Source organism: Mauremys reevesii, linkage group 22 (assembly GCF_016161935.1).
Source record: "Mauremys reevesii isolate NIE-2019 linkage group 22, ASM1616193v1, whole genome shotgun sequence".
Lineage (NCBI taxonomy): Eukaryota > Metazoa > Chordata > Testudines > Geoemydidae > Mauremys > Mauremys reevesii.
In genome coordinates this window covers 23,745,251-23,772,126 of record NC_052644.1, presented here as the reverse complement: position 1 = coordinate 23,772,126, position 26,876 = coordinate 23,745,251, and the positions used below count along the sequence as shown (strand labels likewise).

General features: G+C 62.0%; 1 protein-coding gene across 14 annotated transcripts in view; it reads left to right on the top strand.

The window, feature by feature from the left end:
• WNK3 (WNK lysine deficient protein kinase 3) overlaps nucleotides 1–26,876 on the top strand; it is a 61,541-nt gene that overhangs the window by 29,169 nt on the left and 5,496 nt on the right. For 12 of the 14 annotated variants that reach the window (XR_005590583.1, XM_039510338.1, XM_039510337.1 and 9 more), the window contains 18 exons: nucleotides 1,149–1,237; nucleotides 1,704–1,923; nucleotides 3,575–3,857; nucleotides 4,839–5,032; nucleotides 5,918–6,049; nucleotides 7,403–9,337; nucleotides 10,642–10,706; nucleotides 11,295–11,442; nucleotides 12,465–12,581; nucleotides 14,044–14,199; nucleotides 14,291–14,342; nucleotides 14,946–15,041; nucleotides 19,038–19,804; nucleotides 20,497–20,587; nucleotides 21,063–21,160; nucleotides 21,740–22,194; nucleotides 23,151–23,362; nucleotides 24,491–24,592. Coding sequence is in view for 13 of the 14 variants with exons in the window: in XM_039510338.1 (XP_039366272.1) it covers nucleotides 1,149–1,237; nucleotides 1,704–1,923; nucleotides 3,575–3,857; nucleotides 4,839–5,032; nucleotides 5,918–6,049; nucleotides 7,403–9,337; nucleotides 10,642–10,706; nucleotides 11,295–11,442; nucleotides 12,465–12,581; nucleotides 14,044–14,199; nucleotides 14,291–14,342; nucleotides 14,946–15,041; nucleotides 19,038–19,804; nucleotides 20,497–20,587; nucleotides 21,063–21,160; nucleotides 21,740–22,194; nucleotides 23,151–23,362; nucleotides 24,491–24,592 (5,212 nt within the window). In the remaining variant the exon portion in view is untranslated. The remainder of the gene's footprint in view (nucleotides 1–1,148; nucleotides 1,238–1,703; nucleotides 1,924–3,574; nucleotides 3,858–4,838; nucleotides 5,033–5,917; nucleotides 6,050–7,402; nucleotides 9,338–10,641; nucleotides 10,707–11,294; nucleotides 11,443–12,464; nucleotides 12,582–14,043; nucleotides 14,200–14,290; nucleotides 14,343–14,945; nucleotides 15,042–19,037; nucleotides 19,805–20,496; nucleotides 20,588–21,062; nucleotides 21,161–21,739; nucleotides 22,195–23,150; nucleotides 23,363–24,490; nucleotides 24,593–26,876) is intronic. The other 2 variants (XM_039510343.1, XM_039510342.1) reach the window with 2 other exon arrangements.

The window sequence follows — 26,876 nt, the reverse complement described above, 5'->3', positions numbered from 1 at the left end:
GTGCCGATCTTCCACAAGAGCCAGTGGGATGATCAGCCTGGCGTCAGTCCCTGGTACGGGATTCAGTCCATAAAGAATGAAAGGATTGGAATAGAATTAGTGCCGGGCCCCATGGTTTTATGGCCAGTGGGGCTTGCCAAAGAAAGCTGGTTTTATTCCTGATGAGATTTGTAAGGTTGGTCGATTGAGGCAGCGGCACAGATATTATAGACCTTTGATTTCCCCTATGGAATAGCAGTAATTGGAGCCACACTTCAGCGGTACCAGTACAGTGATTGTATTATAGCTCGTTATTAAACACCTGTTCCGGGACTCATGGCAGGAGTAACTGGATGAAATTCTACAGCCTGTGCTGTACAGACGGGCAGGCTAGACGATCTGATGCCAGGCTGGGAGATGGGTCTATCACAGTCTACAGGAGAAGTGATTTTACCTGAGACCGACACGGGGACGATACATGCAGTTTCAGTGCCCCCATTTTTAAACAGGATGTTGAGAAATTGGAGAGGGTGCAGAAAACCATTGGAGGGCTGGGAAAGATGCTTCGCAGTCAGAGAGGGAGGGAGAGCTCAGGAAGAGTGCCAGGGGCCTCGGTTACTGTGTGAGCGCGCGGGGAGACGAGCCTGGGTACGACAGGGTTCTTCGAGCTAGCGGAGAACAAGAGCCAAGGGCTGGGACTGAGCTGAAGCCAGACGTGTTCCAATTGCAAGTGTTGCACGTTTTACCAGTGAGGAACAAACGGCAAAGGAGTCGTTTGCAAGAAGGTTCTGTTACCACTGGTGCTGCTGGGGTCCTGTGTCCAAGTCTGGTGCCCACAGTTCAAGGAGGATGTGGATAAATTGGGGAGGGCTCAGAGGAGACTGAAGGGTGGAAGTGAGAGATTCAAGGAGCTCGAGCTCTTTGGCTTAACCGAGAGAAGGGGCTGGGGAGTCTCGGTCACATAAGTGCCGACGTAGGGAACAAAAGTTACGAGCGGGCTCTTCAGTCTGGCAGAGAAAGGTCTAACCCGATCCGGGGGATCTAGGAAACTTCTGGGTGCAGAGGCAGACCCTTTGGCAGTGGATCATACAAGCCCTGCTCCCAGCTAGCTGGCTCAAAGGAAGGGCTGCTGCCGCTCGGCACACCATAACAATCCCCTTCTCTTCCAGGGCATTAAACCCGCCAGTTTCAACAAGGTGACCGACCCGGAGGTGAAAGAGATCATCGAGGGGTGCATCCGGCAGAACAAATCCGAACGGTGCGTCCCCCTGCCCCGGGTGTGGGGGGTGCAGTGGTTAGAGCAGGATGGGGGGCTGGGAACCAGGACTCCTGGGTTCTCCGCCCGGCTCTGGGAGGGGAGTGGGGTCTGGTGGTTAGAGCAGGGGGGGCTGGGAGCCAGAACTCCTGGGTTCTCTCCCCGGCTCTGGGAGGGGAGTGGGGGCTGGTGGGTTAGAGCAGGGGGCGCTGGGAGCCAGGATGCCTGGGTCCTATTCCTGGTTCTGCTGGTGATTTGCTGTGTGACCCCGAGGCAGATCACTCGAGCGCTCTGGCTCCAGTTCAGCAAAACATCTGAGGCCACATTCAGATACCCCCCACCCCCCCAGTTGGCCGAGTGGTTCCGTGCTTTATCCAGGCTAGAAATGGGGTGGTTGAGGTGGTCACTGACCAGGTTGTCAATATCCTGTTGGCGATGGGCCCCTGATCCCCCCACCTCTCACCACCAGGTTGTCCATCAAAGACCTTTTGAACCACGCCTTCTTCGCGGAGGACACGGGGCTGCGGGTGGAGCTGGCGGAGGACGACGACGGGCTGAGCTCTTCTCTGGCCTTGAGGCTGTGGGTGGAAGACCCCAAGAAGCTGAAGGGGAAGCACAAGGACAACGAAGCCATCGAGTTCAGTTTCAACCTGGAGTCGGACGTCCCCGAGGAAGTGGCGTGCGAGATGGTGAGTGCTTTGGACGGACTGTGCCGCTGCCTCTCCTCCCTCCCTTCGGCTGTGTGGGAGCTCGTCGGGGCAGGGGCTGTCTGTCGCTGTGAGTCTGTGCAGTGCCTGGCGCAAGGGGGGACCCCGGTCTCCGTGCAGTGCCCGGTGTGCCCGGAGCCCCAGTGCCAGTTTCCCCTCCCACCCTTCACACTGGAAGTTCGTCGGGGCAGGGGCTGTCTCTCGCTGTTTGCTCTGTCGGGCCAGCGGGGATCCGGCCGCTTTTGAGTGCATGTAAATAACTCAGAAGGCCCGGAAGTGTTACTATTGTCGGGCTCTGCTTGTATTTTCCATGACGAAGTCGGGTCTCGCCTGTCCTTCCTGGGCGACTCCGGGGGGGATGGAGATCAAGCCGGGCTCGTGCCATTGGGGATGTGTAGGAAACCCGACTGGTTGAGAAGTGGGAACCTTTTTAATTCAGACTGTTCAAAACTTTATTAACGTCTCTCTAACGCCGACACCGGCGATCGCCGCTGTCTCTGGCCATGTCTGCTGAGGCAAAGCACCCTGGGGATTAGCTTGGAACGTTAGAGAAACTCTCTCGCGAAGCCCCACAAGCAATCGACGCGCTCACCCAGTGGCTGTCTGCGTGGAGTCCTGGTCGGCCATGCGGGGTCTCACTGGGGAGCGGCTCCTAGATCTTTGCCTCTCCGAGAGATGCAGAGCGTCAAAGGTCTGGGTATCCAGATACCCTGGGAACTGGCTTTAATCACCCTCCTGGTGAATCCTGGTTCAGGAGGATCAGGAACACAAAGGTACATAGACGGCTTGTCGATGCAATATCTTACTAATATCCCCCACCGCCCGGCACTTGGGGATCGATTCAAACTTCCACTCCTCCAACGTCTTGCATCTGTCACAGGTGTAACGTGATGTGAATTTAAACCCACTCAGGGCAGTGAGTATCAAAGCTAGCTCAGGTGTGCGGCAATCACACTTTGCGACTGCAGCCAAGACATTCGCTTAGTTAAACTGAAACAGGAGAATCCACCCAGAAGGCTGCGCCAGCTACAGACTGGGCGTGGTTGGTTTTTTTTGGTTTTTTGGGGTCACTTGGAAAGCGGTTTAAACTCACAGAATAAGAGCGCTTTCCCTTAACCAGCTGGCTGAATGTGTGTTGACAAGGCCTCTGTTAAAGATGGCACTGCCAACCCCAAATGTTCTGAAATTATAAATTAGGCCTCACCCCAAAATCGTGAGACGTGGCTTGAAAAATCTCTCTTAAAATGTGGGGTCTTGATATTTGTTTTCTAGCTTTTGAGCCTTTAGAACGTCCTGTTTGCAAGATTTGCTCCTCAGTTCCGAGGGCTAGCAAGTTTCTCTTGTAAAAAGTAAGGTGACATTCTCCCCCAAATCACATGACTCTGGCAGCTGGGACTTTATGAAGAAACATCAAGGTGAAATCCTGGTTCCGTCTGGGGTCCCATATCATGAGAGTCACCAATGCCTCTTACCTGAGGATGGGGAGAGTGGTTGAGCCACATCTCTGAGCCCTCCAAGGAGTGGGGAGCGAAGAGCTGTGTGTTTTGGTTAACAAGCTGAGAGAGGCTTTCACGGGGTATCCGGAGAGCAGGCGCGATTCCTCGTCTTTCCCATCTTGATCCCCCTTCTGCAGGTGAAATCCGGATTCTTCCACGAAAGCGACTCCAAAGCTGTGGCCAAGTCCATCCGGGACCGCGTGGCCCTGATCAAGAAGACCCGAGAGCGGCGGCAAGCCAGCTGCCTGGAGGAACAGAGGGAGGCGCAGTGCAAGGCAGCCGGCGGGGCCCTGCCGCCCCAGGGCGTCTCGCTGACTGGCCCGGCCCAGCCGGCGGGCGCCGAGTGGGAGGAGACGGAGGTGGACCAGCACGTCCGGCAGCTGCTGCTGCAGCAGACTCAGCACCAGTCTTCCTTGGCGGGTACGTGGAGCGACAGGGGTAGCTGGTCAATTTCACCAGCCCCCTTTAGTCTCCTCGGGAGAGACCGAAACGTCTCCCACTCGCCTGCTCCGGAAGGGAATTGATTGGCTGAGACGTGCCCCGATGAGCCCATCCTGCAGAGGGACCCCACGTCCCTGCCTCCTCCCTCCCACGACTGGCCACCCTGCGCCTGGGAGCCAGACCTGCCAACCGGGCAGCTGCAAAGAGCCCCCCCACCCCTCAGTCCGGTGTCCCGTCTCCAGCCGAGGCCCATCCCCCATGCTTTGGGGGAAGGGAGAAAACCACCCTTGGAACACAGCTGCCTCCCCCTTTGAGCCATCGCAGGGCGTGCTGGGGCCGCGTTCACGCTCCAGGGGCGCGTTGCTTTAGGGGTAACCCCGGCCCGAGGTAGAGAGGCATCTGTCGTCCCAGGTGGGGCTAACTCGCGGCCCAGACTCTGCTGTCACAACGGCGATAACGAGGCAGAAGGGGTGTCAGGGTCTCTTCCCACCTCCTGATGAGGGCGTGCTCCACGCCCCCCTTCGCGGTCCCGCCCCCTCCCTGGGGTGGCAGGAAGGTGTTTCGGAGGGGCGGGGCTTGGGGCAGTTGGAGTCCCCGCAGACTGGTGATAATTGCCCCGGGTTTTCTGAGCAGCCATCGTTGACTGTCATGCCGGCCTCGCTGAGCAGCCTTAGATGTGAGTCTGTAGGCAGTGCGGCCTAGTGGATAGTGCACTGCCCGGGGGCCCAGGATAGTCGGCTTCTAGTCCCTGCCGGTCTCCGTGGCACGGCTTCCCTGCTCCATAAAGCACTTGGAGACGCGCACTGGACAGGAACCTGGTGGTGTTGGCGAGGAGGACGTAGGTCTGGAGTGGGACCTTTGGTTCCTGTGTCCTCCCCCGCCCTGTTTGCACCTGCTAGGACAGGACACGCCTGCCCATGCTCTGAGTGACTGACGGGCCTCTCCTGCCTCCCCATACAGCTGAGAGCCTGTCGGAGAAGAGCGCCGGGTCGGTGATTCTGTCAGAGGCCCCCAGACAGCACAGTCTGGCCTACTCGGAGCAGGCGATGGGTGGCCCCCCGCAGCCCTCCATCCTCCCACCGGTGGAAGCCGGCCTTCAGGGACATCTGTACCCGTCGCAGCCGCTGATGGGACACTACCAGCAGATTGCTGGGGTAAGGCACCGCCTCGGCTCACCAGCCGTCGTGCTAGGGTCAGTGACAGCAAGGGTGTCCTTAGCCATGCGCCCGGATTGTCCCCCAAAACCCTGCCGATCCGGCCTGGGGGAAATCCCCTCCCTACCCCGAATCTGCTGCCCCTGAGCAAGGCCCACAGCCAGGCCGTTAAAGGTGCATCTACCCAGCCTGCTGCAGCGAATCCCAGAGCCAGGATCGGCAGACTCGGGCTGGTGCTGCGGCGTTACAGATCGCAGTGTAGACGGCCCTGCTTGGGCTCTGAGACCCACTCGCTTTGCCGGCTTTCGGAGCCCGAGAGGGAACGTCTACACTGCTGTTCTCCGCGCTGGCTCACTGGGACTCAGGCTCTGACCCACCCTCCTAGCAGGGTCCTGGTCGTCAGGGGCCTGGAGGGGGGAATGCAGGGGTCAGAGTTGGGGGGGTTTGGGGAGTGGGTCAGAGTTGGGGGCGTTGCAGGGGGCAGGGTTGGAGGTTAACCATTATCTTTGGTGCGAGGTACCCGCGGCTTGTTACTGTATCGCCTCCACTGAGTTCAGAACCACACTGTGTCCTGGGGGGCCGGGCGTCAGGGACTCCCAACCCAGGCTCTGAGGCAGGGCTGAGCTCGGGTCAGCGAATGCTCAGGGCCCAGGCCGAGTGGGGTGGGGCAGGCCCTGAGCCCGGCCGTGGCCGTGTGAACGCAGCTCAGCAGGTCTGCATAGCACATCGGCTCAGCTGCGAGACACCGAGCCAGCACTTGTAAGCCTGGGCTCAAAGAGGAGCCCAGCTAGGAGGGTGCAGCAGATCTGAGCTGGGGAGAGAACGGGGGCCTGGAGGTGCTTTGTCATTAACGAGCTTCTTTATTCGTCACCATCATTAATTAAGCAGGTGCAGCAGCAGAACCTGGGCCACCCACAGATCTTACCCCCAGCTCTACCCACCCACAGCTTAGCTCCGCCGGCAGCTCCCCAGCCGCAGGCCTCGCCTGGCGCGGTCCCGCAGCTCACGCAGATAATGGTACGTCTGTTGTGCTGCGTGCGGCGCGGCTGACACACGGGGGGTGGCTGGTGCAGCGGGATCCTTGGCAGGCGGGGAAAGCACTGAACAGGGATGTGTGACCTCAGGGCCGGCTTGATGAACGGCAGGGCCCGATTTGAGTACCTGGCGGCGGTCTGGGGCTTCGGCGGCACGGGGTCCGCTCCGGGGTTCCGCGGCACCGAAAGACCCCCCCTGCTGCCGAAATGCCGCCAAAGACGCGGAGCCCGATTCCAGGGAATCGGCTTAAAGCCGGCCTGTGTGACCTCCAGGGTCAAGTCCTTCCTGGTTCAGGGACTTCAGTCTGGGATCCCACTAAGCATGGGGCTGCTGGCTCTTCTGGGGTGGGACTCTGCCTAGCACCTCGGAAAGTTTGAGTTTTGTGGGGAAATTCCTGATTGGCCCCGATTGCCGTTAAGGTCAGAAGAGGGACGGGCCGTGCCCAGCTGTTCCTGCTTCGGCTCAGTCCTTGCAGAGTCTCCTCTACCACTTGGCGTTTTCGTGGGCAGGGAGCTCCAGGCCCAGCACCAACCCGCTGCCACCCTGATTAGCCAAGATCAGAGCCTCTGGGGCGCTGGACCAAAAGCAGCTTATGTGGGGGGGATAGAAGTGGCCCAAGGGCCGGACACACGTTGGAGGTTCAGCGCAAGGGGGTCCGAGCCCCGTTACTACGAGGGATCTGAGGCATTTGAACAGGGCTCTGCTGAATCCAATTTCCGGGCAGCCCCGGGCAGCTGTTTCTGGCTGGGGGCCTGGGCCGGTTGCTTTTGTAAACTGAAGATGTTGAGCCAGATGCTCTCTGGCAGAAGGGTTCCCGTCCCCGCATCCCTTGGTATTGCCCATGTCACTCCCAGAATGCACTGGCTTTCCCAGAGTGCCTTGCTCTCCTCATGGCCGCCGATGAGTTCTAGATAAGAACTAGCTACGTTCATGGAGGATTGGTCCATCACTGGCTACTAGCCAGGCTGGGCAGGGATGGTGGCCCCAGCAGCTGGGAATGGGTGACGGGGGGTGGATCGCTTGGTGATTCCCTGTTTGGTTCATTCCCTCTGGGGCGCCTGGCATTGGCCACTGTCAGAAGACGGGACGCTGGGCTAGGTGGACATTTGGACTGACCCAGTGTGGCCGTCGCACATGTCTCACCCCCAGAATGCATTGCTGCTGGAGACGCTCTGGGAATGCCTCCTACTGCTCTATGGGGTATCCGCTCGGATTGTTTTTCCCAGAATGCATTAGTGCGTATGTGGGCAGAGCCTAGATTTTTTTGGGGTGGGGCAGAGGTGTGACTCGTTTGTGTTTCTGCACCTGTAACCCCCGTGCTTTCTTTGCCACCAGCACCTCGAGTCACAGCTGCCATATGGGGCCGAGGGGCAGGCGCTGGAGCCGTCGGTCATGGCGGTGCCCCAGGCCATCCTGGCAGCTGCCTCTCCCCAGGCCATGCCGGGGGCCAGCGCCCAGCTGGACTCCACCACCAGGACCGGGAGTCAGACGGCCACCACCGCTGCAGCTGAGGTCGACCCGGCGTCTGGCTTCCTGACCCTCGGTCACAGCCTGGCACCGCAGAACCAGCCCTTGGCCCAGTTTGTTGGGAATATGCAAGGGATGGCCCAGCTCCTGCCTGCTTCCTTGGCTGGGCAGCCAGGGGCACCCATGGGGCAGCCGCAGCAGGTGGCATCGATGCAGCAGCTCCAGCAGGTTCCTGCCAGGCAGCAGCCCCAGCAAATTCCTCAGCAAACTGTCCCCACACAACAGATTCCAGCAATGCAGCAGGTTCCTGGCATGCAGCAGTCCCAGCAGGTGGTGTCCATGCAGCAGCCGCAGCAAATTCCTCAACAGACTGCACCGATGCAGCAGGTTCCTGCCATGCAGCAGCCGCAGCAGGTTCCTGCCATGCAGCAGGTTCTTGCCGTACAGCAGCCGCAGCAGGTTGCATCGATGCAGCAGGTTTCTGCCATGCAGCAGCCGCAGCAGGTTGCATCGATGCAGCAACCCCAGCCAGTTGCGCCCATGCAGCAGCCCCAGCAGGTTCCCACCATGCAACAGCCGCAGCAGGTGGTGCCCATGCAGCAGCCGCAGCAAATTCCTCAACAGACTGTGCCCATGCAGCAGGTTCCTGCCATGCAGCAGCCGCAGCAGGTTGCATCGATGCATCAGGTTCCTGCCATGCAGCAGCCGCAGCAGGTTGCACCGATGCAGCAACCCCAGCCGCTTGCGCCCATGCAACAGCCCCAGCAGATTCCCGCCATGCAACAGCCGCAGCAGGTGGTGCCCATGCAGCAGCCGCAGCAAATTCCTCAACAGACTGTGCCCATGCAGCAGGTTCCTGCCATGCAGCAGCTGCAGCAGGTTGCATCGATGCAGCAACCCCAGCAGGTTCCCGCCATGCAGCCGCCCCAGCAGTATGCCGTAATTCAGCCAGACGCCTTACTGCAGCCTTCCCTGGCCCAGCCAGTGCAGCCCATGCAGCTGCAGCCGCCGCCAGGTTACCCGCCCCCGCCGCCGCAGTTTGTGCTGCATGGGGGCGCCCTGGAGCAGACGCAGGGGCTGCTGGCCCAGGAGCCGGAGCAGCAGGTGGAACGCGTGTGTCCTGTCCCGGCCCCGCTGCAGGCCCCATACCAGCTGCAGCCAGCGTACCCCCTGCAGGCGCCTTACGCTGACCAGCCCCCCTTCCCAGCCCAGCCGGCAGAGCCGGTGGTGTACGCGTTCCCGGGGCAGCCTGCGTACCGGGGGGAGCCGGTGGCGTTTCTGAGCCAGCTGGCGGAGCTGCAGCAGCCAGGCTTCGCGCCATCGCCCGGGGCGCTGAGCCAGGAGGCTGGCGCTGAGCAGATGCCCCCGGCGCTCTCCCAGCAGGACGGCAGTGGCTTGGGGCCCGCCCTGGCACAAGGGCCGGGCGAAGGACAACAAGCAGCGCTGCCGGCGGTCCCATTCCTCCTGCCTCAGCCCTCGGCTTTCGCACCTCCCCCGATGCAGCCGCTACCCCAGCCGGCTCCTCTCCAGCCACAGCCGCTCCTGGCCGCAGTCCCCACCTTGCTCCAGACCCTGTCGGCCAGGCCGGAGCAGCTGCAGCCGCCCTCCTCGGAACAAGGCTCTGGAGCGCAGCAGCCAGCGGTGCAGATCCCCGAGCAGCCAGCCTACGTCCTGTTAGCGGCAGAGTCGGGGGCGTGGCAGAGTCCGGTGGGCAGCCCTCTGCTCACCGCCTGCCCGCAGCCCGCCCTGAGCCCCCAGCCGCAGCCACAGCCTGGGCCGGGGCTGGGGCCGGGGCCGGAGCAGGTACGTGACCTGGCCTCAGACTGGGCTGGGGGATGGTAAGAGGTAACTCAGTCACAGGCTGGCGGTATCGGCGTGAGGCCCGAATAGTTAATAATGGGCCCCCAGGTAGCAAAGGAAGGTCCCAGCGCCGGGTGCTGGAGCTGCACTAACTCAGGCGAGCAGCAAGGGGGGTGATTTTAACGGGGCGCGTAGTTAACCACTGGAGCAGCTTCCCAAGGGTCCTGCTGGATTCTCCCTCACTGGCCACTTTCAAATCGAGATGGGAGGTTTGGCGAAAAGCTCTGCTGTAGGGCAGAAGGGAGGATTGTGGGGCAGGTCTCTGGCCTGGGTTATCCAGGAGGTCAGACTGCATGAGCTCAGCGGCCCCTGGGGATCTGTGAACTCCTGGGCCAGCGTGAAGAAGCGAGGCTGAGAGCTTGCGAGCGGTCCCTGCTGTGTCCGGCGGCGTGTCCCTGCTGTGTCCGGCGGCGGGTCCCTGCTGTGTCCGGCGGCGTGTCCCTGCTGTGTCCGGCGGCGGGTCCCTGCTGTGTCCGGCGGCGGGTCCCTGCTGTGTCCGGCGGCGGGTCCCTGCCGTGTCCGGCGGCGGGTCCGTGGGGAAGTGCCGTGGTAGTTCCACCACTGGCGTTACACCAGGGCAACGCTCTGGTTTTGGAATCACCGAAGCCTTTTTCCAGGCAGTTTCCTGCCCTAGACAAGCCCGAAGATTGACTGCGAAAGCCTCCTCCCTGGCGGGTGACCCTTTCTGAGTTTCCATCCAGGCTCCAGGTTTAGCCATCGCCCTGGAGAATGGTTCCTCATGGGGTCATCCTCTGAACGTGGGGTCCCTCCTGTGTTCAACCCTGGTCACCCTTCACCCCGCCACACTTCCTCTGCCTGGGACTAGCTGGTGAGCCGCTGCTTTGCCTGGGAAGGCTCTGCAGCTCGCTGGTTTCCCTCCCTCGCACCGGCTGGGTTTGAAAACCCGCCGGACTCGTACCGAACCGGCCGCGTTCAGTAACCTGGCGGCTGCTTCTGGCTCCCAGAGAGACTTTCGGTCCTTGTAAGAGCCTCTTGTTCTCCCGCGCCCCGTCTGTGGTCCTGCTCCTCTGCTCTGAAGCCAAATGTGGTCCCCCCACCGTTCTGATTTCCAGCCCTGAGCCCGGTAGTCCTTGTGCCCACCCTGCCCCTTCTTTAGCTCTGTCTTATGTTCTGGCCTTTGTCCAGCCCCGTCCCGCTTCTCCTCTAACCCCCTCGGAGTCCGTCTAGCCCCATCTCCCTGGGGAAGGACCGAAATTCCCTTGTTTCACAGCTCTGTTTCCTGCCAGGTTTCCCAGCCTGCCTCGGTGCCGGAGCCCCAGATAGCTGCTTCAAAGCCAGACTTCCCGCAAGGGTGAGTCTCCTTCCTCGTTGAGTCAAGAGCATGGGAATGCGGGGTGTGGCGGGGGGAAAGGAATTGAGCCCGGTGCAAAATCCAGCCTTTCTGCCCATGTGCTGTGCATCTCGGGGAGCACACGTGAGCAGCAGTTCACAGCCCCGTCAAGTGGCCGCATCGACGGTCGGCCGGCCATCCTGCCAGCTGGAGGAGCGCTGGGTCAGTGTGTCCCAGAAACCTCCGTCAAAGGATCCCCTTGGATTTATTTCTCGCAGCTCACGTCCCACCCCGAGATAGACACACCGGCCTGTCCCTTTCCTGCCGCTTGTCTGACCCCTCTGAGGAGGCTGAGCCTTCCACAGCTGTGGCCACTGAAGTAATTCAATTTCCCCTCCCCTCTTGGCCTGCGGAACTCATTGCCACAAGACTGCAGGAGAGGCCATGGCAGGAAACACCAAATAAACACTCGGGACTTTGGGCAGGGAGCTAAATGCATCAGCCCGTACCTTCCCCTGGGGGCAGATTGACTGATCCAGTTTGGTGCAGCGAGCCCCGTTCCGAGAGCTCATCAGTCACGCTTTCCTTCTCTCCCTGCTGCGCTCCCAGGCTGAATCCCGAGCTGGCCGCTCTGAAGGAAAGCGCCAGTGCGCACGAGCCCGCGAGCGGCAACGGCAAACAGGACAGAAGTAAACAGAGGCGGGCGTCCTGCCCCCGGCCGGACAAAGGCACCAAGTTCCAGCTCACCGTCCTGCAGGTTGGTAGCGGCGAGGGGGGAATTCAGCCTGTGGCTTAGGCCAGCTGACCTTCCACCGCGGGAAGGGATTCGCACCCAGGCGGAGATCCGACATTCCTCAGCCCTGTGTTCTCATGGGCCGCCTGGTTCCTCCAGGCTTCTCTGCGTGGGGAAATTGACCTGATCACAGTCCAGAAGTATCTGGGTGCGGAACAAATATTGGGCTCCTCAGTGTAAATTCTGACAGGAAATAAGGCGCCAGGGGAGGTAACCGAGAGGTGGGGAGTCTCGCTCGCGGGCGAGGCGTGTAAATCGAGATGGGCCGTTGTTAAAGACTCTGCTCCATTCAGCCAGGCCTGTGTTAGCCAGGGAGTCAGAGCAGACGATCACAACGCTCCCTTCTGACCTTGAGATGTGTGAATCTGTGTGTTTGAAAGCAGGTTCCGAAGTCACTTCGGTGCTGTTGAATTTTTGACTCCCCAGGTTTTGCCCCGAGTTTGCTATGGCTGGTTATTTTGGGGGCTCGGGGTGATCTGGGAGCTGGGAGGTCGCTTTCGTCTCCGAGGGGGGGCGGGGCAGGCTCACCTTCCTGAGATCACCCAGCCACAGCTCACGTTATCAGTTCCCTGCCGTCGCTTGGGCCTTGGCCTCACAGCAGTGTGGTCTCCCGAGGCCTGAGCTGGGTCCCTCTGATTGATGCTGGGCTCACTGGGACTGGCCTGGTGTGACGGTGCCCGCGCTCAGGAGGCTGGCAGGGGAGTTAAAGCTGCTTTACCCGACCTTGGCAGGGCCTGACGGTCACGTGGGCCCGTCAGGCTGTAGGAGGGGCTTGCTGTCTCCTCCACGTCCGCTCTCGGACTTCCCGGCGGCTGTCCTGGAAGCCAACGAGGGGCTTGCTTTGGCTCGGGGGCGGGCTGAAGGCCACCGGGTCGATCGGAGTCCCGAAGTCGGTCTTAAAGGCCGAATGTTCTTCCCTTCGCCTGCCCCGCCCCCCAGGAATCGGGTGCCCCCACAAAACGCTGGCCTTCTGCTCACGTCCCCAGGTGTCCACGGCCGGGGATAACATGGTCGAGTGCCAGCTGGAGACCCACAACAACAAGATGGTCACCTTCAAGTTTGATGCCGATGGAGACGCGCCCGAGGATATTGCTGATTACATGGTGAGTTTCCCCAGCGGCAGCCCTGCTTGCTGGGAGCCTCTCCTGGGGAGCAGCGACTCCGGGAGTTCGGGGCTCGTGGGGGAGAACGGGCGACGCCGGGGCCAAGAGCGATCCTGGGCAGCAGAAACCGGGGAGTCTCAAATAGGAGCCCAGAGGTTCTTTTACCCCTGGATTTCGCCCTGGTGCGGCCGCTGCTGGAACACGGCAGCCGGTTCTGGTGCCCACTGTGGCGGGTTGGATCCCCCCTTCTGGGATGCACCTGATATATTGGGGTTTCCCTGAGCCCGCCCGAATCCGCTAGGGGATTTCCCAGCACTCAAGTGCAGCTTCCCTCTGGAGACTACCCCCAGGATAATATTGTCTTGCGCTCTATAGACAGATCTGCACAGCACAAGCGCATAAAAATTCGCCCTGTCCCTCGATGTGGGGAGAGATACACACAGCTTCTCTCCCCCCCTCCCCCCGATATGAACTGCACAAACTGGGTTTTGAAATAAACAAGAAATAAATGTGTTAACTACAGGGACAGTAAACAGAACAAAGCAGATCCCTGAGCAAATAAAACAAACCACGCGAGCCGCGGTGCCTGTGAGCTTTGAGGCTCACCTGGGCTCTGTGTCACACCTGGGCTGATTTTCCAGGGTGGAGAGTAGATGATCTCGGGAGCGGGTGATGAGGGCCCCACCCTAGGGCCTGGGAACTGACGGTTCGGTTCCCAGAGCCGCCATAGCCTTGGATAAGCCATCTAGGGCTTGGTCGCGCTACATCTCACTGATTGTTTTGGCGCGTTCCAAAAAAGTGGGTCAAGACGAACCTGAAAATTACGAAAAATGTCAGCGAATCGACAACATCGGTTTGGGGCGTTGTTAAAGGGCTAGATTCACAAAATTGAGGTGGGCGGGGGCGGGGGTAGTCGTTGGACTCTGGATTCTAGGCAGGTCTCCCCTGGTGCTTTGCCTCGCTGTTGGGCTCTGTGCATTCTGGGACTTCTCTTGCTGTGCATTGTGGGACCCTGGAGTTCTGAGTTCCCACGATTCCTCACCTGCCACGTCAGGGCTGTTCTCTTTTTTGGTGAGCCAGCATCTTTTCAAACTGCTGTCAGACGGCATTGCTCCAGTATGAGCAGTTCCTCTCTTTCCTAACATGCCTGGACCGGCAGCGAAATGGGTCAAGGTATTGTCACTGGGCAACTGAGATCGCTAAAGGGGCCACTTCCCACCTGTCTGAGCAATCGGCTCAGGCTCTCTGCACACTCAGGCAAGCATTGTTGGGTCAGGCAGGCTCGGGGCACGTTCTCCAAGATTCCTTTGCAGCAATACGAGCTAGAGACACTTCCTTTTGTAAAAAGCGAAAGCTGAAAATCTGCTGAACGATTCGGGTACTTGTCCAATCCCCTGGCTGTCGAGTCCCACGCTTTGGGAAACGCTGATTGAGCTGTTGGGTGTTGGTTTCCCCCAATCAGGTGGAAGATAACTTTGTGCTGGAGAGCGAGAAGGAGAAGTTTGTGGAGGAGCTGAGAGCCATCGTGTGCCAAGCTCAGGAGATCCTCCGAAGCCTGCCGGTGGAAGAGCGAGCATCTGGCAACGATTCCGTTCCCTCCGAGTCCAACAGCAGCCAAGTAAGAATGGTGCTTTATCTCGGGCGTGTCTCCCGGCTACGTGGCACCTCAGAAGCTTCATTGTTTATTGACCTGTCGGTTTTTAATTCAGACAGGGTCGTCCGAGCAAGTTCAGATAAACCCTGCCTCCGCTCAGACCGGCAGTAAGTACCTTTAAAGAACCTCAAAACACAGGGGTGCAACCATCTCCCGAGGGTCATGGCGGATTCTCCATCACTGACCCTGGTTAAATCAAGAGGGGATGTTTTCCTAAAAGATTTGCCCTAGGAATTTTTCTGGGGCCGTTCTCCGGCCTGTGCTCTGCAGGGGGCCAGGTGGAATGATCACAACGCTCCCTTCTGGCCTCGGAACGTATGAATCTGTGACTCCGTTAATGGAGAGAGGTCCTTGTTTTTCATGCTACAGGGACATTGTCGTGTATTTCATTGTTTGAATTCACTTCCTTTTAAGTCTGTCCTTGAGCACGGTACAAAACAGCACCGTCGTCCTACACAGCAACCAGTCCGTCTGGGCGAATTCAGCAGTTAGCTTCGCCTCGGCGTCCCCCTGCCCTGCGTACAGGAGCCGTTCGCCGTGCCCGACCCACGCGGCTGATGTTTCCAAGGCAGCCGAACCAGACCCACAGAGTGGGAGGCGGTGGGGTGTGCTTTGGCCAGCCGATAAGCTAGGACAGAAACGCACTAGACTTGCACTAGTGACTTACCTGCTGGTAGGTACGAGCCGCTTCCCCTTTCATCTTTCCCCAGACGAGTGCGCTCCTCAGTCCTCTCCGGTCGGCCGCTGGCGATTCTGCATCAATCAGACAATAAGGAACAGAGAGGGGCAGACGCCGGCTGCTACCGGTGAGCAGAGACTTCCACCAGGGGTGACGGGAGGTCAGAGAGCAGAGGGAACCGAACAATTTAGAGCCAAGGCCCGAGTTAAAACCAGCCAGAGGCTTTCTCTTAGCTTTGGCACAAGCCTTTGTAGCCCACGCAGTAGGACTTCTGTGGAGGGCCCAGGCTGGGATCCTGGTCTCAGCTGGGGTAAGACGGGGCACTGGACAGGGTGGGCTAATGCTCTGAGACAGTCCAGAGACGACTCCTCCACCGTCTGCATGCCTGGCCGGTGAGTCTTCCTCCCCTGCTCATGGTGAAAGCGATCGCCAGATTTAGGGTCGATAGCCAGTTGCTCTGAGAAGGGGGAATCGCCCCGAGTGTGACCTGACTCGGTGATCTTGCCTGAGTCTGCTGAGAGCCCGAGCCGGTCGCTCAGAGAGGTGTGAACTGCTGTTAGTGTCACTGATAGTCACACAGCCTGAGTCTGCTGAGAGCCCGAGCCGGTCGCTCAGAGAGGTGTGAACTGCTGTTAGTGTCACTGATAGTCACACAGCCTGAGTCTGCTGAGAGCCCGAGCCGGTCGCTCAGAGAGGTGTGAACTGCTGTTAGTGTCACTGATAGTCACACAGCCTGAGTCTGCTGAGAGCCCGAGCCGGTCGCTCAGAGAGGTGTGAACTGCTGTTAGTGTCACTGATAGTCACACAGCCTGAGTCTGCTGAGAGCCCGAGCCGGTCGCTCAGAGAGGTGTGAACTGCCGTTAGTGTCACTGATAGTCACGCAGCCTGAGTCTGCAGCGAGCCTGAGCCAGTCGCTCAGAGAGGTGTGAACTGCTGTTAGTGTCACTGATAGTCACGCAGCCGGAGTCTGCTGAGAGCCCGAGCCAGTCGCTCAGAGAGGTGTGAACTGCCGTTAGTGTCACTGATAGTCACGCAGCCTGAGTCTGCTGAGAGCCCGAGCCGGTCGCTCAGAGAGGTGTGAACTGCCGTTAGTGTCACTGATAGTCACACAGCCTGAGTCTGCTGAGAGCCCGAGCCGGTCGCTCAGAGAGGTGTGAACTGCCGTTAGTGTCACTGATAGTCACGCAGCCTGAGTCTGCTGAGGCCCGAGCCAGTCGCTCAGAGGTGTGAACTGCCGTTAGTGTCACTGATTGTCACGCAGCCTGAGTCTGCTGAGAGCCCGAGCCGGTGGCTCAGAGGTGTGAACTGCCGTTAGTGTCACTGATAGTCACGCAGCCTGAGTCTGCTGAGAGCCGAGCTGGTCGCTCAGAGAGGTGTGAACTGCTGTTAGTGTCACTGATAGTCACGCAGCCTTAGTCTGCTGAGAGCCCGAGCCGGTTGCTCAGCGGTGTGAACTGCCGTTAGTGTCACTGATAGTCACACAGCCTGAGTCTGCTGAGAGCCCGAGCCGGTCGCTCAGAGAGGTGTGAACTGCCGTTAGTGTCACTGATAGTCACACAGCCTGAGTCTGCTGAGAGCCCGAGCCGGTCGCTCAGAGAGGTGTGAACTGCCGTTAGTGTCACTGATAGTCACACAGCCTGAGTCTGCAGAGAGCCTGAGCCGGTCGCTCAGAGCGGTGTGAACTGCCGTTAGTGTCACTGATAGTCACACAGCCTGAGTCTGCAGAGAGCCCGAGCCGGTCGCTCAGAGCGGTGTGAACTGCCGTTAGTGTCACTGATAGTCACACAGCACACAGGGAGTCTGCTGAGCAGAGAGGTGTGAACTGCCGTTAGTGTCACTGATAGTCACGCAGCCTGAGTCTGCAGAGCAGAGAGGTGTGAACTGCTGTTAGTGTCACTGATAGTCACGCAGCCTGAGTCTGCAGAGAGCCCGCGAGTCGCTCAGAGAGGTGTGAACTGCCGTTAGTGTCACTGATAGTCACGCAGCCTGAGTCTTCTGAGAGCCCGAGCCGGTCGCTCAGAGAGGTGTGAACTGCCGTTAGTGTCACTGATAGTCACGCAGCCTGAGTCTGCTGAGAGCCCGAGCCGGTCGCTCAGAGAGGTGTGAACTGCTGTTAGTGTCACTGATAGTCACACAGCCTGAGTCTGCTGAGAGCCCGAGCCGGTCGCTCAGAGAGGTGTGAACTGCTGTTAGTGTCACTGATAGTCACACAGCCTGAGTCTGCTGAGAGCCCGAGCCGGTCGCTCAGAGAGGTGTGAACTGCCGTTAGTGTCACTGATAGTCACGCAGCCTGAGTCTGCAGCGAGCCTGAGCCAGTCGCTCAGAGAGGTGTGAACTGCTGTTAGTGTCACTGATAGTCACGCAGCCGGAGTCTGCTGAGAGCCCGAGCCAGTCGCTCAGAGAGGTGTGAACTGCCGTTAGTGTCACTGATAGTCACGCAGCCTGAGTCTGCTGAGAGCCCGAGCCGGTCGCTCAGAGAGGTGTGAACTGCCGTTAGTGTCACTGATAGTCACACAGCCTGAGTCTGCTGAGAGCCCGAGCCGGTCGCTCAGAGAGGTGTGAACTGCCGTTAGTGTCACTGATAGTCACGCAGCCTGAGTCTGCTGAGAGCCCGAGCCAGTCGCTCAGAGAGGTGTGAACTGCCGTTAGTGTCACTGATGGTCACGCAGCCTGAGTCTGCTGAGAGCCCGAGCCGGTGGCTCAGAGAGGTGTGAACTGCCGTTAGTGTCACTGATAGTCACGCAGCCTGAGTCTGCTGAGAGCCCGAGCTGGTCGCTCAGAGAGGTGTGAACTGCTGTTAGTGTCACTGATAGTCACGCAGCCTGAGTCTGCTGAGAGCCCGAGCCGGTCGCTCAGAGAGGTGTGAACTGCCGTTAGTGTCACTGATAGTCACACAGCCTGAGTCTGCTGAGAGCCCGAGCCGGTCGCTCAGAGAGGTGTGAACTGCCGTTAGTGTCACTGATAGTCACACAGCCTGAGTCTGCTGAGAGCCCGAGCCAGTCGCTCAGAGAGGTGTGAACTGCCGTTAGTGTCACTGATAGTCACACAGCCTGAGTCTGCTGAGGTCGCTCAGAGAGGTGTGAACTGCTGTTAGTGTCACTGATAGTCACACAGCCTGAGTCTGCAGAGAGCCTGAGCCGGTCGCTCAGAGCGGTGTGAACTGCCGTTAGTGTCACTGATAGTCACACAGCCTGAGTCTGCAGAGGGTGTGAACTGCCGTTAGTGTCACTGATAGTCACACAGCCGGAGTCTGCTGAGAGCCCGAGCCGGTCGCTCAGAGAGGTGTGAACTGCCGTTAGTGTCACTGATAGTCACGCAGCCTGAGTCTGCAGAGAGCCCGAGCCGGTCGCTCAGAGAGGTGTGAACTGCTGTTAGTGTCACTGATAGTCACGCAGCCTGAGTCTGCAGAGAGCCCGAGCCGGTCGCTCAGAGAGGTGTGAACTGCCGTTAGTGTCACTGATAGTCACGCAGCCTGAGTCTTCTGAGAGCCCGAGCCGGTCGCTCAGAGAGGTGTGAACTGCCGTTAGTGTCACTGATAGTCACGCAGCCTGAGTCTGCTGAGAGCCCGAGCCGGTCGCTCAGAGAGGTGTGAACTGCTGTTAGTGTCACTGATAGTCACACAGCCTGAGTCTGCTGAGAGCCCGAGCCGGTCGCTCAGAGAGGTGTGAACTGCCGTTAGTGTCACTGATAGTCACGCAGCCTGAGTCTGCTGAGAGCCCGAGCCGGTCGCTCAGAGAGGTGTGAACTGCCGTTAGTGTCACTGATAGTCACGCAGCCAGAGTCTGCTGAGAGCCTGAGCCAGTCGCTCAGAGAGGTGTGAACTGCCGTTAGTGTCACTGATAGTCACGCAGCCTGAGTCTGCAGCGAGCCCGAGCCGGTCGCTCAGAGAGGTGTGAACTGACGTTAGTGTCCCTGATAGTCACGCAGCCGGAGTCTGCTGAGAACTGAGTCTCTGTGAAGATCCTTCGGCCGCAGAAATTCCCAGCAGCTCCCTTCACCTTCCAGGCCCTCCCTCTTAGGCCCTTTGCTTGGGGAGCCGCCAGCTGTCTGGACTGACGGGGGCCGAGGTCCCTGCGCAGCGTCTCCGTCGGGGGGTAACGTTTCCCCCTGGCGGTCGTTACAGGTCCAGACAAGGAGGACGCTAAGGAGACGTGCCCCCAGGGTGGAGCACTGGCTGCTGAGACCCAGGGTCCCAACGCCAGCCCAGAGGACAGCGCGGCATCGGAGTGCCCCGGCTCGAAACCTGAGCGGCTGGCGGAAGGAGACGCAGAGAAGCCAGCGCCTCTCTCTGCCAATGACAGCTGGGCCGGGCCGGAGCCGGGAGAGCCCCCTGCCCCACAGCCTGGCGACCGGCCTGTCGGCTTGGCGGTGGCCCCCGCTGGCGAGCCGCCCCTCCTGACTGAGGTCCCGGCGTCCGAGCACCAGTCCCAGCAGCCTCTGCCAGAAGGAGACGCCTCTCCGAGCGCCAAGGCCGGGCAGGCGCAGACGCCCGGCTCGGAACCGGCCCCGCTGCCCCCCTCGGTGCCAGAATCTGACGGCGAGGGGCCGCCCAAGATGGATTTTGTCGACAACCGAATCAAAACCCTGGATGAGAAGCTGAGGACGCTGCTCTACCAAGAGCACAGCTACTCCGAGAGCCAGAAGGACACGCAGAGCACGGAGTCCCCGCTCTCCTCGGCTGAGGATACGCTGTCCTGTGCCGGGCCAGAAGCGCCAGCCGCCGCCCCTGCCCTGGGAGCGCCAGGGAGCCCGGCGGAGTCCCAGGGGACCGACACCTCCGAGGGGTCTCCGCTGCCCCCCCCCGAGCCTGCCAGCCAGCCCACTGGCTCGCCAGCGGTGAGACAGGACCCCGACGTCATCACGGTCGCCCCCAGGGAACTCTGTCTGCATGTGAGTATGGGGGCGTGGGGGGCCGCGGGTATGGCTCTAGTTACGGCACCCGGGACGCAACGCTGGCACTGGGGGGTGGGACCCAGGTGTTCCCACCCCCCTGCTGAGATCGGGGCCCCTCCCCCGGCTGAGATTGGGGTCCTTGTAATGCCGGGCGCCGCGCAGACCCCTCCCCTGGCCGAGATCGGGGCCCCCTTGTGCCGGGCGCCGCGCAGACCCCTCCCCCGGCCGAGATCGGGGCCCCCTTGTGCCGGGCGCCGCGCAGACCCCTCCCCCGGCCGAGATCGGGGCCCCCGATGCGCCAGCCCATTGGAAAGTCCTTTAGACGCACGAGGCGGAGCAGCAAGGGGCCTGGTACGGTTTGGAAAGTTGGGTTGGGGCAGGATGGTGGTTTCTGACCCCTCCCCCCGCCCCCCATAGGGTGACCAGAGAGCAAGTGTGAAAAATGGGGACAGGGTGACGGGGGTAACAGGCGCCTGTACAAGAAAAGGACCCAAAGTCAGGCCGGTCCCTATAAAACTGGGACAGCTGCTCACACTAGCTCCCGGCGGCTCTCCAGGCCCCCAGCCGTTCATTCAGGGAAGTCTGATGCGGGGGGTTCCCAGGGGCCCCCTTTGCCTTGCGACTCTGCGGCTGCCCCGTCCCACTCAGGCACTGCGCTTTTCTCCTTCCCTCCCCTTTGTCTGCTGCAGGAGCCGTCCCCGGAGCCTCCCTCCCCGCCGAGCCCCGAGGCCTGTCCCGCTGCGCTGGCCAGCGCCGGAGCCCTTCACCTGCAGACAGGAGGTGGATATTTTGGCCTAAGCTTTAATTGCCCTAGTCTCAAAAACCCTATTAGCAAGAAATCCTGGACTCGCAAATTAAAAAGCTGGGCGTTCAGGCTCCGGCAATCCACCAGCTTTTTCAAGAGATCCAAAGTCCGCCAAGGTAGTGTGCTTGAGACAGGGCTCCGCCGTAGGTAAAGCATCCGTTATGATTTCTTTCCCGCCGCGCCCCTCTGTGTCCAGCCGCGTCATTCCACCCCGCAGCCGTCGCCACTTTCCTTTGCTCGGGCTCCCCCCCGCTCCCCCCATTCTTTTCCATTCCACCTAGCAGCGTGAGTCTCGGGCGGGGGGGCGGGGGCGAACCGGCTAGCACCGGGGGCGGGGTGTGGCACGCGCGGCGCTCTTGGGAGGCGCGGCCCCCGCGGCCCGGTTCCAACCCGCGATGCCCTCCCCTGTTTCTGCTCTTCTTTCCTTCCGGCTGCGGCGCCGCTCGGCAGCGGAGGCAGAGGAGACGAGGACGGAGGGGCCCGGGGAGAACGAAGCCAGTGAGAGATGGAGATCAGCTTCGGTGTCCTATCAGCGAGGCCGCTTCCAGGTGGGCCGTGCCAGCCACTGCCTGGCTCCCTGCCCATGCCCTGGCTCTAACCCGCCGGACCCCGCTCTCCTCCTCCCAGAGCCAGGAGGGAACCCAGGAGTTCTGGCTCCCAGCCCCTCCGGCTCTCACCACTAGGCCCCACTCCCCTCCCAGAGCCAGGGAGAGAACCCAGGAGTCCTGGCTCCCAGCCCGCCCCGTGCTGTAGCCACTAGCCCCCATTCCCCTCCCAGAGCCAAGGAGAGAACCCAGGAGTCCTGGCTCCCAGCCCACCCCGTGCTGTAACCACTGGCCCCCACTCCCCTCCCAGAGCTGGGGAGAGAACCCAGGAGTCCTGGCTCTTAGTCCCCCCCTGCTCTAACCACCAGCCCCCATTCCCCTCCCAGAGCAGGGGAGAGAACCCAGGAGTCCTGGCTCCCAGCCCCTCCGGCTCTAACCCGTCAGCTCCCGCTATCCTCCCAGAGCCGGGGGGGGAACCCAGGAGTCCTGGCTCCCAGCCCCTCCCATCACCTCTAGGCATGAGCTCTTCGTGGCGAGGGCCTGCCCGTCCCAGCTAACCCTGCCCATCCCTGTGCGCCCCAGGTCACCGCCGTGCCGCAGCAGCCAGCTCCGCACGTGGCAGAGGCCGGGCCTGACGCTGCCAGGCCGGAGGAGCCTCGGGCGGACGATCCAGGCACCCCCCCGCCAGGAGAGTCGCTCCTATGGGCCAGCCCGGCCTGCGAGACGGACGCCTCTTCCCTCACCCCGGAGCGGGAGCCGGAGGAGCTGTCGGCCACGGGGAGCAGCACGGAGCCATGGGCCGAGGGGCCCATCCGGAGGCAGCCCAGCTCCGACAGCGAGCCGGGCCCCGAGGAGTCGGGGGAGACCCTGGGGTCCGGCAGGGAGCGGCGCCCCCCGATGGCCGAGGACCGCGCCTGCCACGGGGCCAGGCGCCGCAGCTCCCTCTTCCTGTCAGCCTCCTCGCCCATGAGCAGCGACGACGAGTCCGAGCTCGAGGACGAGGACCTGAAGGTGGAGCTGCAGCGGCTGCGGGAGAAGTAAGGGGGCCGTCTCCGGGCCTGGGCAGCCCGACTGTGACCTCCCCCAGGGTTTCTCCTGCCACACGTCCAGCCGGCGCTGGGGGGGGCTGGCCAGGCCCCCGAGCAGCGGGGCTTGGGCTGGAGGGGTACAGGGCAGCCGCTGGCTCAGGCGCTCGGCAGATTCAGGCAGGGTCACGTCACACCTCTCGGCGCGATCGGCGCAGGCTCTGTGCAGACTCAGGCGCCTCAGGCCAGTTCTGCTTTGTCCTTTCAGCGCCAGCCGGGAGCGTATTGGCAGGGCCGTTCCTTGTTTTGCCTCAAATGCCTAGAGGTCAGGACTGGGGTCCCGCTGGGCCGGGCGGGCGCAACACCTAGAGTGGGTCAAGAGCTCGTTCTAAATATGCTGGACAGACGAGGGGAAACAGAGCATAGGCTGGGGAAGTGGCAGAGCCAAGAACAGAACCCAGGAGTCCTGGCTCCTGCCCCCCCTGCTCTAACCAGCCGGAGCCCACTCCCCTCCCAGAGCTGGGAGAGAACCCAGGAGTCCTGGCTCCCAGCCTCCTCTGCTCTAACCACCAGCCCCCACTCCCCTCCCCGGGCCGGGCAGAGAACCCAGGAGTCCTGGCTCCCGCCCCCCCCCCCCCCGCTCTAACCACTAGACCCCACTCCCCTCCCAGAGCCGGGGAGAGAACCCAGGAGTCCTGGCTACCAGCCTCCCCTGCTCTAACCAGCCAGAGCTCACTCCCCTCCCAGAGCTGGGGAGAGAACCCAGGAGTCTTGGCTCCCAGCACCCCCCTGCTCTAACCACCAGCCCCCACTCCCCTCCCAGAGCTGGGGAGAGAGCCCAGGAGTCCTGGCTCCCAGCCCCCACTCCCCTCCCAGAGCTGGGGGGAGAACCCAGGTCCCCCTCCCGGAGCAGCGCCAGTCCCCGCTGGGTTGGGGGACGCCTGCTGATGGCTTTTCCGGCCCCGCAGACACGTCCAGGAGGTGGTGACGCTCCAGGCCCAGCAGAGCCGGGAGCTGCAGGAGCTGTACACACGCCTGCACGCCCTCAAAGACAGCAAGCCCGAGCTGGCGGAGCTGGCCCTGCAGCCCGCCTCCCCCCGCCGGCCTCGCTCCTTCAAAAGCAAACTGCGCGGCCGGTCCCAGGTCCTGACGCACGCCGAGAACTGTATCGTCGCTACCGGTAAGGCAGGAACGAGCCCCGGCCGGCACGGGGCGTGGGGATCGCAAGGGAACGGGCGTCGCACGGGGGAGCAGCCAGAGACGAGCCTTGGGGGCGATCGGGGGGTTGGAAATGGGGCTTTAGTGGGGGAGCTTGGTCCCTCTGGCTCGATGCCGCCTGCGTGGGGAACAGATATTGGTTACGGGCTCTTCAGGCTCCCGCCAGGCCAGGGCTGGAAGTTGACCTGTGAACAGTGGCCCCTGGCTCCTAGTGAGGTGTGTGGATTTCAGAGCAGAAGGGACCATTGCTGCCATACGTGTGCCCATTTTACAGCTGGACAAACTGAGGGACAGAAAGGCCGTGACTTGCCCAGGGTCACCCCAGCAGGGCCAGCTGCCCTGAGGGGGTTACTGACTTTGGATGGGGGGGGGTGACGAAGTGGGACTGTTCTTACAGTTTCCCCTGAATACTGTGTGGGTGCCTCAGTTTCCCCATGCATTTCTTAAGTCTCCAGTGTGCATAAATGGCCAACACTCTGTATCCTGGCAACAAATGGCTGGGGCCCTGCCCCCCTGCAAAGGGATGCTAAAGGGAAAGAGACAAAGCCCAGAGAGGAGGGGCTGGAGGGGGTTCCAATTTGGGGCTGGCTGGGGACAAGGAGTGAGGGCAGACGTGCCCCCCAGGATGGACCCGGCCGAGGGGTCCGGTTCGCGGTACCTACAAGCTCTGTTTTAGCCTGTGTTCCTGTCATCGAATACACCTCTGTGTCCCCGGCTGGCTGAGAGTCACGTCTGCCTGCGAAGTGGGGGGGCAGGACCCTGTGGCCCCCCAGGACCCCGCCGGGGGGACTCGCTGGGGGAAGCGCATGGAGGGGCAGAGGAGGCTGAATGCTCCAAGGAGAGACCCAGGAGGTGAAGCCGTGGGAGCTTCTTGCCCTGCAGACAGGCTGCTCCGAGGGAGAGGAGGCTCCCCAAAGTCCTGCCTGGCTTTATGGGGAGCAGCCCCAGAGCAGCGCCGGGGACCCCAGGACAGGGAGTGGGGGTGACTGACCCCCCAGATTAGGCTGTAGCCCAGGGTTGGTGGCGTGTAGGGCTGGAAAGCGAGAGGGTTACGTCTTGATTTTTAACTCCATCCCTCCCGTTCGCACAGAGTGCTGCTGCACGACCACCGCCGCCTCCATGATTGACTATCAGCTGAGCATCCAGGCCCGCCTGCTGCATCAGAGCTGCGCCCCGGGGGAGCCCAGCCCAGGTACCTCTGCGCCCCGGGGAAGGGGAGGCGCTTAGCCAGTTCCCAGGCGGACAGCCCAGGGAGGAGGCAGCCCGGGCTAAGGAGTAAAGCGCCAGATTGGGATTTGGGAGACCTGGGTTCTGTTCTCAGCTCCTCAGATGAGTCACTCGGCCCTGCCCTGTGCCTCGGTTTCCCCATCTGTGACACTGGTGCCCCTTTGTAAAGCTCGTTGAGACGTACAGCTGGAAAGCGCTTTGTGAGCTAGGAGCCCTTACGAAGAGACCGCGCTAGGCTGCTCTGGGGTAGCCTGACCCGGGGGCCGGGTGGTCTCTGTCCGAATTACTCCTCTGCCCCTCTTGGGTCTAATCCGCTTCTCTGGCCACAATTGGTTCTGTCTAACCCACTTCTCAGAGCCCCATTGGTTCAGGCTCGGGGGCGCGTCTGGGCCCTCCACCCTGTACTTATCCGCTGCGCTGCCCCTGCCTCGGGGCCGCCTGCCAGGCTCCTAGCGCGCAAGCCCAGGCGAGCACGATGGATGATGCGGTCTGGCCCCTGCCCAGCCCGGCGAGTTCTGCCCGGCGCCGAGCCCGGGGAGATCCGCCCGGCGAGTTCTGCCCGGCGCCGAGCCCGGGGAGATCCGCCCGGCGCCGAGCCCGGGAGATCTGCCTGGGAGATCCGCCCCGGCGCCGAGCCTGGGAGATCCGCCCGGCGCCGAGCCGGGAGATCCGCCCGGCGCCGAGCCGGGAGATCCGCCCGGCGCCGAGCCGGGAGATCCGCCCGGCGCCGAGCCCGGGAGATCCGCCCGGCGAAGTTCTGCCAGCGCCGAGCCCGGGAGATCCGCCCGGCGCGCCGAGCCTGGGAGATCCACCGGCGAAGTTCTGCCCGGCGCCGAGCCGGGAGATCCACCGGCGAGTTCTGCCCGGCGCCGAGCCCGGGAGATCCGCCCGGCGAGTTCTGCCAGCGCCGAGCCCGGGGAGATCCGCCCGGGGAGATCCGCCCGGCGCCGAGCCCGGGGAGATCCGCCCGGCGCCGAGCCCGGGGAGATCCGCCCGGCGCCGAGCCCGGGGAGATCCGCCCGGCGAGTTCTGCCCGGCGCCGAGCCCGGGGAGATCCGCCCGGCGAGTTCTGCCCGGCGCCGAGCCCGGGGAGATCTGCCCGGCGCCGAGCCCGGCGAGTTCTGCCCGGCGCCGAGCCCGGCGAGTTCTGCCCGGCGCCGAGCCGGCGAAGTTCCGCCCGGCGCCGAGCCGGCGAAGTTCCGCCCGGCGCCGAGCCCGGGGGAGATCAGCCCGGCGCCGAGCCTGGGGAGATCCGCCCGGCGAGTTCCGCCCGGTGCCGAGCCTGGGGAGATCTGCCCGGCGCCGAGCCTGGGGAGATCTGCCCGGGGAGATCCGCCCGGCGCCGAGCCTGGGGAGTTCTGCCCGGGGAGATCTGCCCGGCGCCGAGCCTGGGGAGTTCCGCCCGGTGAGTTCCGCCCGGTGCCAAGCCTGGAGAGATGCGCCCGGCCCAGAGGCATTAATTTAAAGTGGGTCTGAGCTGCTGTTTGAGCACGAGAGACCCCAGGACCCTGCCGTGGCAGGACATTGATCGCCTGCGCCAGGCGCTGTACAGCTATTATTAGGTGTATTACGGTACCTCCTAGGCACCCCAGCCACAGACCATAACCCCACTGTGCTGGGCGTTGTACAGTGTCTATTAGGTGTAATACGGTACCTCCTAGGCACCCCAGCCATGGCCCAGGACCCCACCGTGCCGGGCGCTGTACAGTGTCTATTAGGTGTAATACGGTACCTCCTAGGCACCCCAGCCATGGCCCAGGACCCCACCGCGCCGGGGGCTGTACAGTGCCTATTAGGCGTATTACGGTACCTCCTGGGGTGACAATCCCTGCCCCTGCAGACCTCGCTATTGCTCTCGATTTCCTGTGGAAGGCGCCAGATACTAGGTGTTTGGGGATGCGAGGGCTGGATGGAGAGAGGGAGAAAGGGGTGGGGGGTGGGGTGGAAGGGTGTGTGAGGATGGAGAGAGGGAGGGTGGTGTGCAGGAACGGAAGGACAGACAGAGGAGTGCCGATGGAGACGGATGGACGGACGGGGAGCGCAGGTGGGGATGCGGAGGGACGGACAGAGCGGTGCCGATGGGGACGGACGGACAGACGGGGGGGCGCAGGTGGGGACAAATGGACAGACGGGGAGCGCGGGTGGGGATGCGGACGGACGGACAGAGCGGTGCCGACGGGGACGGACGGACAGACGGGGGGGCGCAGGTGGGGACAAATGGACGGACAGAGCGGTGCCGACGGGGACGG